The 17,798-nt window shown below is 39.7% G+C and overlaps 1 protein-coding gene across 1 annotated transcript in view; it reads right to left on the bottom strand.

Moving 5' to 3' along the window:
* Cd96 (CD96 molecule) overlaps positions 1–17,798 on the bottom strand; it is an 88,699-nt gene that overhangs the window by 18,834 nt on the left and 52,067 nt on the right. The window contains exon 8 of the mRNA XM_021720654.3: positions 13,862–13,957. Within this exon, the coding sequence (XP_021576329.2) occupies positions 13,862–13,957 (96 nt within the window). The remainder of the gene's footprint in view (positions 1–13,861; positions 13,958–17,798) is intronic.

Below are 17,798 nucleotides of genomic sequence, written 5' to 3' on the forward strand. Positions count from 1 at the left end.
CTGAATTTTCTAGTAGAAAATGCTAAGAAATAAAAGTATATGTTATATAATTGATGGACATAATAGAGTAAGTAAATTGTTCAGGAAAAATAATTATTTTTCTATTATAATTAATAATTTCCCCTGTGTACTTATAAAAACACTGCATAACATGTATAATATCTGTAATAATACCTTTACAGTCCCATTAGCATTCTAGCTTCTCAAGTTCCTCAATTTTGGGTAAGTATATGTTTTATAAGAACATAGGCAATGAAACCTCTGGAAACAATATGTGATAAAATAAACTTACATTGCAGTCTTTGTATCTAAAAGTAATTCATAGCCAGAGATGATCACAATAATCACTTCTGCAATGCAGCCTGCCAATGGACTTCAAAGAGAGACGTCCTGCACCATGGCTTCAGGAAGACAGTCAAACATGGGGAGATGTGTTAGGAATTGCCTCAGAAGATGCCACATGGGCAATTGAAATGGGCCAGTCAACATAAGGATGGGACAAAAAAAATTAGGCAAGATATGCATAGTGATATGCATAATGTCATTTATCCATCAAATACTTACTAAATGCCTATTTTGTACCAGCAGCACTGGGGAAAAAGTGAAGAGCAAGAGAAACTTCACCTGACTTCATGGAGTTTATATTTTAGTGAGAATAAAGGTGAATGCAGTAGACCACTGTCTGAACATCAAGCCTATTTCTCCTCCTGTTGACACAAACTATCTCCTACCCTACCATGCAGTTACAGGTTGCCATGTGCCAAGTCCTAATCAATGGAATGGGATGGAGTGATGGCTGTCATTTCAAGACCTGGCCTATGAAATCTGCAAACGATCCTTCTTGATCTTTCCTTGTGTATTATGCAGGTATTATAAGGGTGGCTGAGAAGTTACAAGTTAAGGGTGACAGAGCCATCAGCAGCCTGGGTTTCTGAATGACTGTGGAACTGAGCATGACCAAGCTGCTGGCTTGACCCCTCATTGGCTATTGCCTCAAGGATAAATGAACTCATATTAAGAATAAATGAACAAAGTGAAATGGCACTTCAGTCTGTTTCCCTTTTCTTACTAATAGTAAAAACAATTGCAGTACAAGGTGATAAGTTCTATGATAGAGAAATTCAGTGCATTGTGGGAATACAGAGAAGTGGAACAACCATAATGTGGAGCTTTCTGGTGATGTAACACCCAGGCCTGATGGATGATAAGAATTAGATAAGCTGGGATGGGAAAGAGAGAAGGACAGAATGCAAGAAGCAAGAAACAGTGGGAACAAGAGAGGTAACAGAATATTGAAGTTGTAAAAAATGTTGGAGGTACTCTGTATGAAGTAAAAGGATAAGTGAGGATGAGAGGGAAGAAGCAGCTCTATTCCCCACTCTGATAGAGGAAATTATATTCAGCTGGTCCTCACCAGATGCTCTAACTCAAGGGTGAGTCAAAGGTGGCCTCATTGAAGGCCAGAGGGATGAAGAAAGTGGATAGGTTTAAGGGGCATTTAAAATGTAGACTCTCTAGTGTGGTGGCACATGCCTGTAATCTCAGTGGCTCTGGAGACTGAGGCAGGAAGATCACAAGTTCAAAGTTATTGTCAGCAACTTAGCGAGGCCTAAACAACCTAGCAAGATAAAAAATTAAAAAAAGGTCTCAGATGTGGTTCAGTGGTTAAGCACCCCTAGGTTCAATCCCTGATACCAAAAATATAAATAAATAAATAAAAATGTAGACTCAATGGGACTTTGTGAATGATTGGGCAAAGGAAATAAGGGTGAGATATGTGAAAATGAATCTCAGTACCCTAGCTTGGATAGCATTTCAGATCATGGTATCACTAGCTGGGAAAATAAGCAGAGGCAATGAAGTAGTACCCCTTCCTCTGCAGAGAATCTTCCTAAGCTTCTCCAGAAATCTTCACCATAATTGATTTTAAGACTATCAGCAAAACAGTCTCTACAAAAGAGTTCAATGTAAGTAAACTCCCTATTTTCCTGTTGCTTTATTTTACATGGTCACTAGCCTGGAAGAAATCAGCACTCTAGATGCTAAATGCCCCTTTACTAGTTTTTCACAAATATTTATCCAGTACAGTAGCTTGTAGAATGTGTTTGCAAATGTAAAATGTGATTTAAAAAAAAAAAAAGACAAATCCTTTAACCAGGCCTCTGGCCTTGAGCTGGGGCTTCACAGAGATGTCTACATAAGTGTAAGATAAGAAAAGTTACCAACTGGGCTCCATGCTAACAGCTGGCAGGGGGAGGAAAGAAAGGGAAGAAGAAGCTTTCCCCTTCTCAGGTGCTGTCCTTGAAGGGTTAACTTACCCTGAACAGTGAAAGAAAAAGCTGCTTTTGGATGAACTTCTGCACACTGTGTACTTCTCAGCACCTCCCATTATGCGCTGAGTATAAAGTTCTGAAACTACCTGAACTCATGGTTCAGGGGAATTGATGGATTACAGCAAAAGCTTTGTCCTCTGAGCCTGGCAATAGCCAAATAAAAATCTGCTTCCGGTTCCTATTTGGTATCTTGCCTCATCTGTCCTCTGCATCAGAGAGACAGTTTTGGAAGTGGCCAGAGGGCACAGAGATGAATTCAATTTTGGAATGATTGATTTTGAGTGCATATGAAACATTCAATTCTAGCAGAAGTTTGACCTTGTGAGTTGGAATCTTAGGAGTGAAATATGCAAATCCACATTTGTGAAACATCAGCATGTAGGTGATCACTGACGTAGCTGAACACTGTGGAGGGGGTTCTAGAAAGACATTCCATATAAGTGACTGGAAGAGGAAAGGAGTGTTCAAGAGAAGCCAGAGATGCAGGAAGAAAGCTAGAAATACATAATGTTATAGAAGCCAAAGTGACTGGGGGTTTCCGGATGCAGGATAAGCCAGTCTAATTTAACAAATATTTGTCAGTGAACTCTGATGCTGGAAATTGGGTCTGTGGAGTCAAAGAGAGATTTTCTCCTGCCACGAAGAGATTTTTCAGACAGTTCTTGGCTGCTAGGAATCATTGCATTAGACCCATCAATCTGCACAGAGTCTAAGAGACAGATATGCAAACCACTTGAAGGTTTGCGAAGCAATGTAGCTTTGCCATTCAAAGCGTGGAGTCTAACCAGGCTCCCTGGTTTGAATCCTGGCCTGGTGGGCTGAATTTTAGTTAGAAATATGATTCTGGTAAAGTTATTAACCTTTTTCTCTTCCTCAAGAGCCTCCCTTATGAAATAGTAGCACTTTTTAGTAGGGTGATGGTGATGATTAAAAGAGTCATGCTTTAAAAGTACTTCGAAGAGCACCTGGAATGAGACAAATGAGAAAAGGTGCATCTTGGAAGCAGATCATCTTCAGTTTAGTTCAGGTGTGGAACCAGCATTAGGATAGCAGTGTATCTTAACAGTTGAAATCTCTTGAGCCTGTCCCTCAATTGTTCCATTTCCCCAGTGTTTCTGCAAGGAGGTTAGTTTAAGATACTGAATGCCTCCTTGCTTAGGCTGTGACAAGCCTCATTTCAAAAGTCTGTGCCAGAAAAGAGCTAATAGTCAGGAGTGAAAAGAATGACACTTTGCTGAGGCATTAGCTTTATGATGGGGTAGTAGCCTCTCACTGACAGAGTCACTTACAGTTCTTCTCTTTCACCTCACTGAGCCACCAGTACCAGATTCTTGTTCAGTAATTGCAACTTTAGGTCACATCCTTCCACCTCTCACCAAAGGCTTGATTGATAGAATATGTGAACAAGACTACCTGCCGAAAAGCTATGTGATGTATTTGCAGATTAAACCCTCTCTGCCTTAAACTGAGCATTGGAAACACCTTCCTGTTCACTACAGAATTGCTTTTACAGCATAGGCAATGGTATTTTTTCATCACCCACACAGAATAACAGTCAATGGGCCAGATGCAGCAAGGGGTGGGCATTGCTCACCTGCTGTGAGAATGTTGCTGGGGCTGTGCTCAGCCCCGCCCTCTAGAGGAAGATCTAGGTAGTCTCAGACTTAAAAGCAGCTATGCTTATGGAAGAAGGCTGATTTGCTATAAATTTAAGAAATATGGAGTGACTTTGAATTTCATTTCTCTCATCGAGATGGTTTCAATTTTGTTCCTCTCTGCAGCAATTTCTTTAGTTACATCTTTTTAAAATTTTGTATTGATATTGTATTTTAAAGACACCCCCTATCCCTTTTGGGACAAGACAAGGTTTAAAAATACATGGAATCCCATCTTCTCTCTCTCCACACTACTTCACATAAAATGTCTTGTTTATACGAGTTCAGAAACTGCCATGAGGTTATGTGTGGTTTGAGACCTTCCTAGTCTGTCTCTATCTTAACCCTTTAAAACATTTCTCACTAAAATTAACAACCATTTCTCCATATGTCATCAGAAATTCAATTAAGTCAGAAGACAGCTCCACTCAGTCTGAGTTAAATGGAGAAGACAGGAGCATGTTCTTCAAGAGCTAATTCTGGGTGGTGCCCTGCTATATCTCAAGCAGAGTCAAGCTTCCTGATCCATATCCTTCCCACATGCACATCTTCCCAGTAACCAGCCACCTAATACTGGACTAGGGAGAAGTAAGGAAATGCTGAAAATCTCACGGTTGACTAACTCTTTAGAAATTCTAAAGTGTTCTCCAAGCAACTTGGATTTTAAGGATAATTTAATAAGACACTATTTTGTGCTGAATAAGTGAAAGGTGAGCAGTTATTAAAAGGGATAAGTGGAGGATAGGGATGAATTTTTGAAAAAAAAAAACATTTGCTTTGGTTATTGTCCCCTCCAAGTTATTAAGACATACAAACATTCCTTCTCAGACTAGACCCAGTGGGTCTGAGCCTCATGGTTGCTCACTCTGCATTTTCACATTTAACACAACAACTATGTGGACTAGATAATATTGCTTCCATTCTCTAAAATTAAGAAGCCATATTAGAGGGGGTAATGGCCCCAGGTAACAGAGGTTGTAGGAGGCAGAGACAGTACTGATGCTAAATACTACATTCATTCCACTGTGGTAGCCTTGGAAAGCAGAGTCGGCCTCGCCTCAGCAGGTATTGTCAGAACCCCAGCTTAGCCAGAGAAGGCTCACTCATGGTTCCTGGGTACAACACTCAGAACCGAGGGTTTCTGATGCCTTGGTTCCTGCCTTTTCCTCCTCATCATCACTGGCTTCTTTCATAAGAACACCAGCCTTCAAGCCTGGACCACATGCAGTTTTCTTAGGCGGCCTTCCTCCACTCTTGCCATATCCTTCTTTTGTGAATATCTTCCTCCTTCTTACTTAACGAGATCCTTCATTCAAAACACATTTATTGAGTTATCAATACTTATGGATAACCAAGTGTTATCAGTAGAGGGTGACCCCTGCTCTCCTGTTGCTGCAGATGTTGCAGATGGGCAGAATGACAGGTATCACCCTATAGTTAACACCCAGTTAAGCTCAATACAAAGAAAACACCACTCCTGGGAGCTTGTAGAGGTCCAGTCCTAGAAAGGGCAAGTCCCAGACAGTACTGTTCCAGGTCACTGAGGTACATTCATAGACAAATCAGAAAAAAAAAAAATCTTGCTCTCACTGGATTTACCTTCTCATGTGAGGGACAAAACAAGTAATTATAAAGTTATTCAACAAGTAAATTATAAAGAATGTTAAAAGGTGCTTTGAAGAAAAACACAGACAGGGATAGGGAAAGTGAGAGTAGGGAATGGATGCAATTTTAAATAGAGTGGCCATGGAAGGCCTCACTCAGAAGGTGACATTTGAACAAAAATTTGAGGGAAGAATTTTCTAGGTTTAGGGAGCAAATGAAAAGACCCTAAGGTGGGAGCAACTTGGCATGTTGGAAGAATAGTAGCAAGGAGACTGATTTGGCTGCAGCGAAGTGAGTCCAGGGGAAACTTCCACTATATCATGTTTGTTTCATTTTCACTTAAATTTCTTTTTATTCTGCATTTTAATGCATAATACTGAACAGAATTTTCAAATGGAATTCCCTGCATCTTTATTTCAGATGTGGTCTCAAAGGTTAAGAACCACAGAACAGGGCAAGTTCAGCTCCACGTTGAAAGGAGAGCTCTAGCCACCACCAAGGCCATTGTGAGACAGGTTGCAGTGCATTCTCTCTGGTCCACCATCAACCTCAAAGCTGTATAAGGGGTGGAAGCAGGTTGGGTGAGGATGTTATCAGAATCCTGTGCATCTGGCTTCCACCATCAGAGAGGGAAGAGGAATCTGTTCCCTTACTTGAGACCAAGTAGAATGTAATTTCAAAAGAAACACTCAGAGCTCTTGGCTTGTGTGTCCTGGGTTTTTTTTTGACAGAGGACATTGGTCTCTGACTCAGATGGCAGAGGTTATGTTAGGAGTACATGGCTAGCAGCTCTGATGGACAAAGAGAAGAGACAGGGCCATCCTAGGGAAGAGCACTTCTCCCAAACAGGAGGGAGTATTTTTGCAGACAATATAGAAGGCCATGAAAAGACTCTCCTTTAGGAAAAACATCTATAGGAACAAAGAAGTTCCCAAGAGGAACTGCAGGGGGCAGTAGAGAGTTCTGAGGCTGCAGGAAAGAAGCAGAAGACTAGAAGAGATGAGTGGCCTGTACCAAAAAGACAACAGCCATCACCACAGTGACAGTCAAGAATTTCTGAGAAATCTGCCAAAGTGTTTGTTACTGTGGAGATGATCGCTTTCCTTCAGAGTCACCTACATCCGATTATAGCCAGCCTGTCAAGGGAGGTCTTTTCTCACTTACCTCACTGCTCTTCTCCCTGTCCCATCTGGTCCTCACCCCTCAAAGTGGCCCAAGCCAATAACCAAGAGTGCAGGGGAGGTTGGAGGCAGGCCAGGGCATCATTAAGATGTCCCCACCTTGCCTAGACAGAAAACACACAACCTGGCACATGCCAGCCTTCTGAAGCTGAGGCACACCCACACTTGGGAGTGGGGAGAGGAGGGAAGTTCTGGTCTGAATTAACTTTTGCAAGTTTTGACACTGCATTTGACGAGACTTTTTAATTATTGACATAAGTCTGTTCTTGTAGCTGAAATGGGCCAGACGACATTTATTATATAAAAATCACCCAAAAAGCCAAGTAATGTGTCTGAAATTTCCTTCAGAGGCCAAAAAGAAATTATTCAAGAGAGCTCATTTGGACAGGGAGTGATGGAGAAAAATAAAATTAGTTTTGCTCTCTAGTCCAGCTTATGTAATCAACCAAGTACAAAGATAAAAGTGATTTATAAGTTCAGTTTGAGTGACCTGATAAATTAGTCTCAATTATCTATGGCTCTGTCAGATTCCTATGTAAAACTGAAACTGGGAATCTAATTATTTTCAAATAGCTTCTTTGCTTGGCCTTCTACTTTATCACTGCAGCATTGATCAGCATCAGATAGCCTGAGACCTCCTACCTAGTTTCCATGATACACATGAATTACTCTCCAGTGGTTCCCCTGTTGCACAAAGGGCCTTTACATGCGGTGGTGGCATTAACTAAGGAATTGCACTTACAGATGCAGGCCAGTAACTACACTGAAGCAAATGTAAATCAGCCCCATTAATCGTGGTGGTCAGGATGAGGTGGGTGCTGACCACAGCCCAGGGTGAAGGAGACCCATGATATGAAGTTCTAATCTCAGCACAAGACCGTTTATATGTGGGAAGCTTATTAGGTGGACACATACTGACCAAATAGATAAGAGGAACACATATTGGCGGATTACTGGTCTATGAGGGGTTTCAAGACAGTAAGCAGGAAGTGGTGCACTTGCAGATACTCAGTAATTATTGAATAAACTGAAAAAGGGATCACCTGATAGCTTCTCCTAGAGGTACCTAACTCCCAATGGGGAAAACAGTCTAAGTAAACCAGTCATCAAGAAGTTTCCCCTTGATTTAAGAGTGACTGGTATAAAAAAAAAAATGAGAAGCTTTGTAACAAATAGTGATGTGCACTCAGGTTAAGCGTGGTGAGAGGCATAAAGAGCAAAATCTTCTAGGATTGAAGAGAGAGCTGGAGTTGTGTACAAATTCTGTAGATCTGCATTTACATTAAAAATCACATGAGCATTGATAGGGGAAGGGTGAGTGAGGGGAGGGGAATTTCTTTCCTCTGATTTATTTCCAGCTGAAGAAATGTTAGCTCTACCCTCAGAGGCTGCATTTCTTGGGAAACATTGTTCTAGAGAAGGCCAAGATCAATATAGGCATAGCTGTCAAGTTTGACCAATTTACAGAAGCTAGGACAGCTTCAAACAAGAGGGGCTACCCTCACTGTCTAAAGACATTTATTGAGTGCCCTCTGTGTATTCCCAGAGGCAGAGACCTGAAACTGAGTGTCTAGGTTCCATGCTGACTTGTCCACTATTTATATGACTTTGGGTAATTTATTTGACCTCATTTGTAAGGTAGGGATATTGGTTGTATTGTTGAGAGGGTTAAAAGAGATAATATATTTATTAGTTTAGAATAATTCCAGGCACATTGGAGGACTTCAGCAAATATTCATATTATTGCTTAGCACTCTAACATAGTCATGGCTGTGGGTAAATTTTTAAGATAATTTCTAGGAAAAAAATGGAAGGCACTTTTGTGATAGTATTCTAAAACCCTTTTTATTTGTTGCCATATTTAGGCAGACAATCCTGGTGAGTCTTCTGTGGAAGTATTCTCTATTTCTATACATGCCCGTTCTATCTGAAACTATCATTAATTTAAGTTGATTTTGATCAAGATCATTTGATCTTCTTGCTCCTTGCTCTTACACTCTTACTTCTCATATACACACCTTCTGTTTTCCTTTTTCCCCTCATACTAAAAAAACGTCCTGTGATGTTCTGTTCACAGCCCAAATCCACAGTCCATTAAGCTCACCTACACCTGGCTCTACCTCACCTAGTCCACCTTACAGCCCTCTCCCCAAGCACCATCAGCACTCCTCCTGCTTGTCTTCTCATGTCCTACATTCATTTAATTTTTGCTTAAAATGAGAATTTGAAGAGACGCTTGCTATCTGTATTCCATCGGAGTCCATATCTCCTTCTAGACCCCCCAGTGCAGACTTCCCTGACTGCACTTCCCTGCCCAGCACTCTGCTGCCCCCACAACCCCAACACTCATGCTGGGGATACAGGGGACTGTGAGGACCAGATAAGTTAATGAATAAAAGCTTCAGTGTCCAAATCTGTCTCATCAGGTCTGAGGATCATGTAAAGATATAAAAATAAAATACAGAGCGAAAGGATCTGTGACTTGGTGGGCAGAGAAATGGAAAGCAAGTTGAGAGTCCTCTGGGATTGTAAACTCTTTGCAGTAAGGGATCTGCCTGTCTTGTTTACCGCTGTAACCCAGCACCTTAAGAATCCCTGGTTGTAGGCACTCCATATTTATTCATTGGATGAATAAAGATCTTGAATGATTACCACATCAGGGTTGGCATTTGTGTGTCCTATGGTCTTAGGTAAGATGACTAGTAGACAATTCATAGCCAGTATATTGAAAGGGACAAGGATATCTCCTCAGGCCAAGGAAAGCGATTTTGTCCCACCCTGAATTTACCTGGTATCTCAGATTGCTCCATGTGGGCTTGTCTCACTCACCACTGAGCTTGTCAGCCTCTCATCTTTTCCTAGAACAGAACTGAGAATGCGTCTGGGACTCAACAAACACTAATTAGCTCTGGTTGAATTGAGCTAAGTTTCCCTGGGTGATTCTTACAGTTTGTAATGAGTTAGAAAGTTCTCCTCCTGTAGTTAAAAAATATTGCTTCCATGACCTTCTATATTTGTTCAAAAAAACATCCATTCACTGAGTAAAAAAGAATAAGAATTCTATGTTTGCAGCCAGATTCATAAGCTTGGTAATTATGACTGAATTATATTATAGTTCATCGCATCTTAGAATTTAGAGTGAATCTGTCGCCTCTTGAAGTTGATTTTCCACGACATGCTCCATCTTGCTTCCTTTCCTAAAAGAACATGCAAAGATGACTCCTAACAGCTTCGCAGGCAGCAAGTCATCAAGCTGTCGTGTGATTTCACGTTACCAGGTTGCCAAGATTAAATACAGATTTTTTCAAAAGTAATTCAGTGATTATTCCAAGAAGATAAGTTTTATCTAGATATAATCAGCTACTAATGTAACTTGTTTTTTTTTCTTTGACATATAAAAATCAGGCAGAATCATTCCAAACATAATTTGTTGCCACCGCCTTAACAGAGGTTTAGATTTGATTTTGTAAACTGAAAGATAGCTGACCTAATTACACTTGAGCCTGGATGTAAGGGTTTCTCAACCTTGGCATTACTGACATTTTGGCCTCGATAACTTTGTTATGAGGGCTGTCCTATCCTGTACGATGTTTAACAAATCCTTGGCCTCTACCCACTAGATGCTAGTAATACCTTCCATGCTCATCATGGGAACCAAAAATGTCTCTTGACACTGCCAAAAATTCTTCTGAGGAGGGGCAAAATTGCCCTGGTTGAAAACTCCTGATCCTAAACATTGTCAGGTCCATAGGGGTAGTAACTTGCTTTCAAAAGGTTTAATTCTCCAGAAACTTTCCAGTTGCATCATATTAGGGTTACAGTAGATTGGGTAGCATTTTATCCTGTTTTTTTCTTTTAACCACTGTATTTATACTTTGTGCTTTATTCCCTTTCTAATACTGGACCTGTATTAACTTGTGAGCTCCTTAAGCACAGCTGTGCTTTATCTTGCTTTGAATGTCTTCACAGAAGTAAGCATGGTGTTTTGTCTGCTGTAAGTACTTAACATGTACTGACAAATCCCATAGAAAATTCAACTGGAAGAAATTCATCCCTGCATTCAACTAGCAGAATGTAAATACCATTAGGGCATATTTTTTGTGTGTCTGCATATTTTATTCACTGCTATATCCCCAGCACCTAGAAAACTACCTGAATATAGGAGGTGCTCAATGAGTATTTGGTAAATGAATTAGATCATGTTACGGATCTGGAGTGTCCCCCAAAGGCTCTTGTGTTGAAGGTTTGGCATGGACAACTAAAGTCTATTTCTTTAAGTAATCCAATAAGAGATAGCAAAACCTAGATGACATTTGGGAAGATTGTGCATCCCATACTCAGCCAATGAAGAACCAGGGAAAGGACCTGTGTTCTAGGGAATGAAATGCTGATTATAACTGCTCTGGATTGTGCCTGCTCACCCAGACACTCAATCTTGCAAGATTGTCATTCAAAAGTCTTTTTATTATAACTTGTGTTTCTGAGCCCATTCTTTGGCTTTGGGCAGGTGAGTGTGTTTCTCAGGCTGGCTATCATGATCTGAGCTGCTTCCTTTGCTATGCCCTTCAGCCATGATGCTTTGCTTCACCTCACATCCAAAGCAATGAAGGTAGATAATCATGGACTGGAACCTCTGAAACTGGAGCCAAGATAAACTTTTCCTTCTTTCAGTTGTTTATGTCAAGTATTCTTGGTCACAGTAATGAAAAAACATATTGCTTTCTAAAAATAATGTTTAATGAGTTTCCATCCCATTTCCTAAAGGATAATATTTAGAATCCTTGGCTGGGGTTCAAAGTTCTCTTTATTCTGCATTTTCCAATCTTCATCCTTGCTTCCTTGATACACAGTCCCACCTCTTTGACCCAAGCTCATCTACTGCTATTTACTCAAATGACCATGACTGTTTTTGTCAATGCACAAGAGCTAACTTCATTTTCACTGTTTAAATGTTCTTTCAAGCTCTTCATCAAGTCAAGTAAATACAATACACACTGCAAAGGTCAATTTACTTCAGTTCTTTTAGAGAACATTTTCTGACACAAACCCATAAGGACCTTTCCTAATGTAAAATCTGACACTTTCTGATCTGCACCTCTCCATGGATGTTTTAATTTTATAAGGTATGCCACCTTTCACTGTACTACAAACAAATATGCAAAATAAACAGAGTCCCTGTCTTTATGATGGCAGAGGAAAAAAAAGTGGTATATAATGTGATAAGGACTACCTTATCAGAAGACTTTGGTGAATCTTGACTCTGTTGAATAGGTATTGAACATATATGTTCCCAAAGTCTTAATGTTCATATCTGAAATTTGGGAAAGAATGATCGCTCTTTCCATTGTTCATAAGAGTGAAAAATCAAACAACATTGCATTTAATGTGCAAACATTTCAAGTGACACCAAATCACCATTTAATTTGTCCTCAAACCCTTTAATACTCCTTCAAGACAGGAAACCCAAATCTCCTCTCCTGATTAGAGGCTGGACTTGGTGACTTTCTTATAATGAACAAAATAAGACAAAAGTGATGGGAGACTAAGTCAAAGAAAGGCACCATAACTTAGTCTTTGTCTTAGTCACTCGGTTTCTTGAATTACTTGATCTTGGGGAAATCAGCTGCCTTACAGGATATAGTTCTAGAGAGAGGCCCCTGTGGTGAAGACAACATGCTAAAGCCAAGCTTTGGCTCCATCAATTTCCTAAGATGACTGATGTCCCAGCAAATAGCTTGATGATACCTCAGAAAGGATCCTGATTTAGTTTTATCCAGCTAAGCTACTCCTGGGTTCTTTTGGTACTGGGGATTGAATGCAGAGGTTCTTAACCACTGAGCCACACCCTCAGCCCATTTTTTTAATATTTTATTTAGAGACAGGGACTTGATGAGGACTTGCTTGGGTAAGTTGCCGAGGCTGGTTTCAAACACACAATCCTCCTGCCTTAGCCTCCCAAGCTGCGGGGATTACAGGCGAGTGTCACAGCACCCAGCTACTTCTGGGTTCTTGAACTCCAAAAACCATGTGAGACATGTTTTATAATTTAGTAAGTTTCACGTAGCAACGGATAGCTATTCAGAATACTGTAGAGATTTAAGGTATCATTAAATATGCTAATATGTGCCGAATGAAGAATGGCATAATCTCTTACAATTTATCACTAAATGATGAGCTGGAATAGAGAAGATTCAAAAATTAAAAGGAAGGAGGAGAAGGGGGAAGAAAAAAATTAAAATTATAAAACAGTAAGAACAAGAAATAATCCTCTAGACCTAAATCAGGCATCCCTCGCCTGCTATCTACTTCATTTTCTGAGCGGTTTCTTCCTCTACAGTGACTGCAGGCTAGATGCAAAAGGCTACTGGCTAAAGGAATTGTTCATTCCTACAGTCTGCTTTTATTTTGTCCCATTTTCAGTTCTCATTTTCAGCTAAAATTGATAGTTTTAATTAAATAAGAAATGAAAGCCATATATCCTCTCTCTATAGAATACAACTTCTTCTTTTTTTGTGTTGGAGAAAGTCACCATGGTTCTTTGTTAAGCACAAGGGCCTTGGACATGGGAATTTATGATTTGTTTGCATCAATGCCAACCTTTGGGAGTCACTGTCATTCCTTTGCCATAGCAACACAGACCCAGTGGCCTATATCATTAATGATACCACAGATGGGACAGTTGAATCCATGGTCTTCATCAGTCAGCTTGGGAAATTAATTTGAACCCAAACAAATTTAAATTTAAAATGGGGCCACTATTTATGACCATTTTTTTTAACTCCCCAGTGAGAACACAGTTGTGGAGAAGGACTGTCAATTTATTAACCTGTTTAGCAATAAACACTGAATTTAAATTCTTCACTGAATATTTATTGGTCCTGGTTTTTCAAAGACTCCAAGTGAAGGATTTTGCAAACTGTTAACTCTTCAAAGCCTTGAGAATGGTACTTAATGTGTTTATCTAAAACGTCATAGCAGAAAAGGGCATGAATCATGCATTTTTACTGAATTCTTTTTTCTTTAACTATCTTCTTGATTAACTGTTTAATAGCTCATGGAAAGTAAAGCAGCATGAACACATTCTTACTGGTAGGAGATACACTGTTGGCTGGAGATGGCGGGGTGCTCAGGGGAGAGTCTGTGACACTGGGTAGAGGCTCCGTGGTTGGGGCATTCACAGAACCTGTAAGGATCAGACATTCAAAATGAACAAAATATTATAACAGTTGCTAATAATATTTACCTTTATTTGTTCATCACCTAACAAGTCAATCTGAAGAGCAGGTTATGGGCAAGGCAGATAGATGTGACAGGGAATAAGAAAGCCACAGGACTGTCCTTAAAGAGAGTACAGCCTAGAGAAGAGGTGGCCAACTCTGTGTTGAGTGCTGTGACAGTGCCGGGACAACGTGCCAAGGGAAAGCAGTGCAAGACACTGATCAAGAAAGAGAGGTCTGGGAAAGCTTCTTAGAGAAAGGGACGTTCAACTAAGACATGAGAAAACAATTAATATTTTGAAATCTTTTAATATTTTGTAAACCCAGAGTTTATAAAATCCATAGACTCACAATTTTTTTTTAACCAGTAGTACAAATAATGATACTTAATTGGATGTAGCATCAGTGAATTTAAGATGTATGGTATTATTTTGCTCTTTCTAAAATTATAGCTTGTGTCATAACATTTTGACTACAACTTTTTTCTCTATCTCTGTGTGTATGTGTGTGTGTATAAATACAGGCTAGTATATGTTGTTTCACTTATATTTTACCTTCATTTAAATTCTTTCACCTTCCATTGTCCTTACTTGAGGTATGAAATAATTTGCAAATGCTAGGAGGATCTGTTGACTTCAGGAACATATAGATTAAAAGCAGCTAGATAAGTTTTGAGGCTGGAGAATTTTCATTATTTTTCTAGGAACAATATCATTGGATATATGGTCACACCTGATGAGTTATGCCAATTTTCTGGATATTTAGTTACATAGTATACAATTGGTTCTATCCTGCAATTTGCTCTAAGGGTCAGTGTGTGTGTGTGTGTGTGTGTGTGTGTGTGTGTGTGTGTGTGTGTGTATTTATTTATTTATTTACATGCATCTATCTTTTGTTCTTATGATTCTTAGTGTTTTTATTACTGTAGGCTATGGGCAGGGCTCACAGTTGGCTCTGACAGTTACTAGTAAGTTTATGCTATTAATCTGAGGAGGCAGGGTTACATGTCGAGTATATTAGGTTAACAAAATGAGCATACTCTTTCTCTATGCTATCCAAAATAAGTTGGAACTTTGAGCATGCCATCTTGGGTAAATTGCTGAGGCTGGTTTCAAACCTTTATCATAATTTGGTTCCTCTTTACACTCCCAACATTATTTCCTGATATCAACTTTTACCTATTCTCTCTTAAATCACACATGGTTTCCAACAGGTAAATATTTCAACCTAGTTTCTCCAACATAAGATCCTCTTTCTTGTTTTTGTTCATGCTGTTTCCTGATATTTTTCTTTTACTTCCAAACTTCCCTGAATGTACCTCCTCAAATTCCAGGAAGCCCTCATCACTCTGTTTCATTGGTATGCCCCTCAAGAGAAATAATTGTTTTGTTCCTCACTGTGTTTATGGATCCTGGCAAATGCAAGTGATAATACATATAAATACATTCTTAACACTAGAAGACAAAAGACCAGTTTTAAGTTGTATCTGACCGCTGATAGACCATAAACACCATCTTCCAAAAATAATATCTTAATAAGATGGAGCATGGGTCTGGAAAATAAATACCTCAATGTTTTTCATTGTAGATTGGTTTGAGCAGAGGTTGGTAAACGATGCCCACAGTCAATTCCGCCACTGAGTTTGTTTGTAAACAAAGTTTTATGGGAACACAGTGGTGTCCTTTGGTTTACATGTTGTCTACATCTGCTTCTGTGCTATAGTGACAGAGTTCAGTAGTCATGATGGAGACCACAAACCTAATGTATTTACTATCTGACAGAATGTTGGCTCCCCAAATGGAAAGTGTTGATACGTTATGCCCAATCCCAGACTTCCACAATGGGAAGCATTTATGTTTCATTGCTGGAAGATTTCTGTTTTAGGACACTATTCTACTGTATTTGATTACTAAGTCTTTGAAAGATGAGGGGTTCAGGCTCTCTCTACATTAGGAAGGCATTAGTACAAGATTTGCATTTTGAGAAGAACTCTTTGCCCTGGGACAAAGATGGTGCATAGCTTTCAAGATGAAACCCGAGGCCAAAAAACTTCTCTCTGGTTTCAGATTGGACTGTGAAGTAGAATCTCTGCTATGGTCAAAACAATAATTCAGAGGGTGAAAAAGGAATAATTACAACCTACCAGGGTAAGTGACTTTCTAAAACTCAAGTGCAGAATTTAGCAGAAATACCTCATCCAGCTTTCAGATCATCCCATTTATCACAGTACTGGTACTGAGCTGCTGGCCTAAAGCAACCTGATCTTTATTTCTGAGTGGTCTACCCTGGAAAAGGTCAGGCATAGCTCTCAGAATCATTTTGTGGATGTCCCACAAGGGCAGATGGGCTGATTCTGGGGCAATACTAGGTGGCTTATCTTGTCCAACTAGAAATAAATCAAACTCCAGGGCTTGCTAGATCCTTTTGCTCAAAATATTGAATGGGCTTCTCTTAGGCTCTTGTTGGAAAAGTAGAATTTCATCTGCTACCCAGACCTACTGATTCAGAACCCGAATTTTAACAAGATCCCTGGTGATTTATACACATACTGAAATTCTCTATTGATACTCTCAGGACCCCAGGTTCAGTGTTGGGTATAAGAATGGCTGCAAACTGGGGAGTCAGAAAACAAGAATATCTGGCAACTTCCATCTTGATATTCAGTGTTTCTCTCATCCCACTATGGAGCTATTCCTTTTCACTCCAAATACATCAATATTACACACTCCAAAATACACACACACAGTTATACACACACACACATACACACACACATACACACACAGTTGTCCACCCTCAACTCTCTATTTCAAAGGTCTTGATTTCAATTGGAAATCATTTAATAGACAAATCTCTATCAAAGTTGATGACAGCCAGGATATTAACAACCCCAGGGGGAATTTGTGCTTCACTTTTGAATTAAAACATTAAAACAAAACAAAATCTCTGCCCTTCACTTTGCTACCCCACCAAAAAAACTATTTTTTTTGTATGTGTGTGTGGTACTAGGTATTAAAACCAGTATCTTCTGCATGCTAGGCAAACGCTCTACCATTAAGCCATAATCCCAGCCTTTTATAATTTTATTTTGAGACAGTGTCTCACTAATTGCTGAAGCTGGCCTCAAACTTGTGATTCTCTTGTTTCAGCATCCTAAGTACCTGGAATTATAGGTGTGTGCCACTGTACCTGGACCAATTGTATTAATATGAAAAAAAAATAGACTACAGTGCTACAATTTTAGATATTCTGATAGGTGTCACGGCAGGATATCTTTGGAAAAGTTACTGTTAAATCATGGGAATTCTGCAGGTCTTGTACACAAATAGTTACCTGAAGAGCCACTGATTGCTTCACCTGGACCCCTTCTCCTTTATGACTTCTCTAGAGTAAGCACCATTGAGCACTTGAACTTCCTGGGAGCCTGGGTGTGTGGGGAAGGGAGCACCTTTGCTTCCAACATTATGACCCTCTCTGAAATCAAAAGGGAGAAAAATTTCTTCCCTTCTCTCCCTAAATCCCTTTCTTCCTCTAATAGTCTCAGAATTTCTTTCCAGCACTGAGATGATAGATTTTTCTTCTGTGTTTTCATCTCGGTATCTTGTCAACAAAAATAGCTTGGTAAAGCAATGATTCTCGCAGAAGTCGATTGCAGAGTTCATAAAGCTTCCAAGAGAGTATGTTTGGAAGTAAGTGACGGCACTGCTCTGCAGAGCCTCAAGTGCACCTTCTAACACTTTCAAAATGATTGTGTTACCATGGGACCAGAATGGGAGCTAGAATTTTTGGAAACTAAATTCTCCAAGA

This window comes from Ictidomys tridecemlineatus, chromosome 3 (assembly GCF_052094955.1).
Source record: "Ictidomys tridecemlineatus isolate mIctTri1 chromosome 3, mIctTri1.hap1, whole genome shotgun sequence".
Taxonomy (NCBI): Eukaryota; Metazoa; Chordata; class Mammalia; order Rodentia; family Sciuridae; genus Ictidomys; species Ictidomys tridecemlineatus.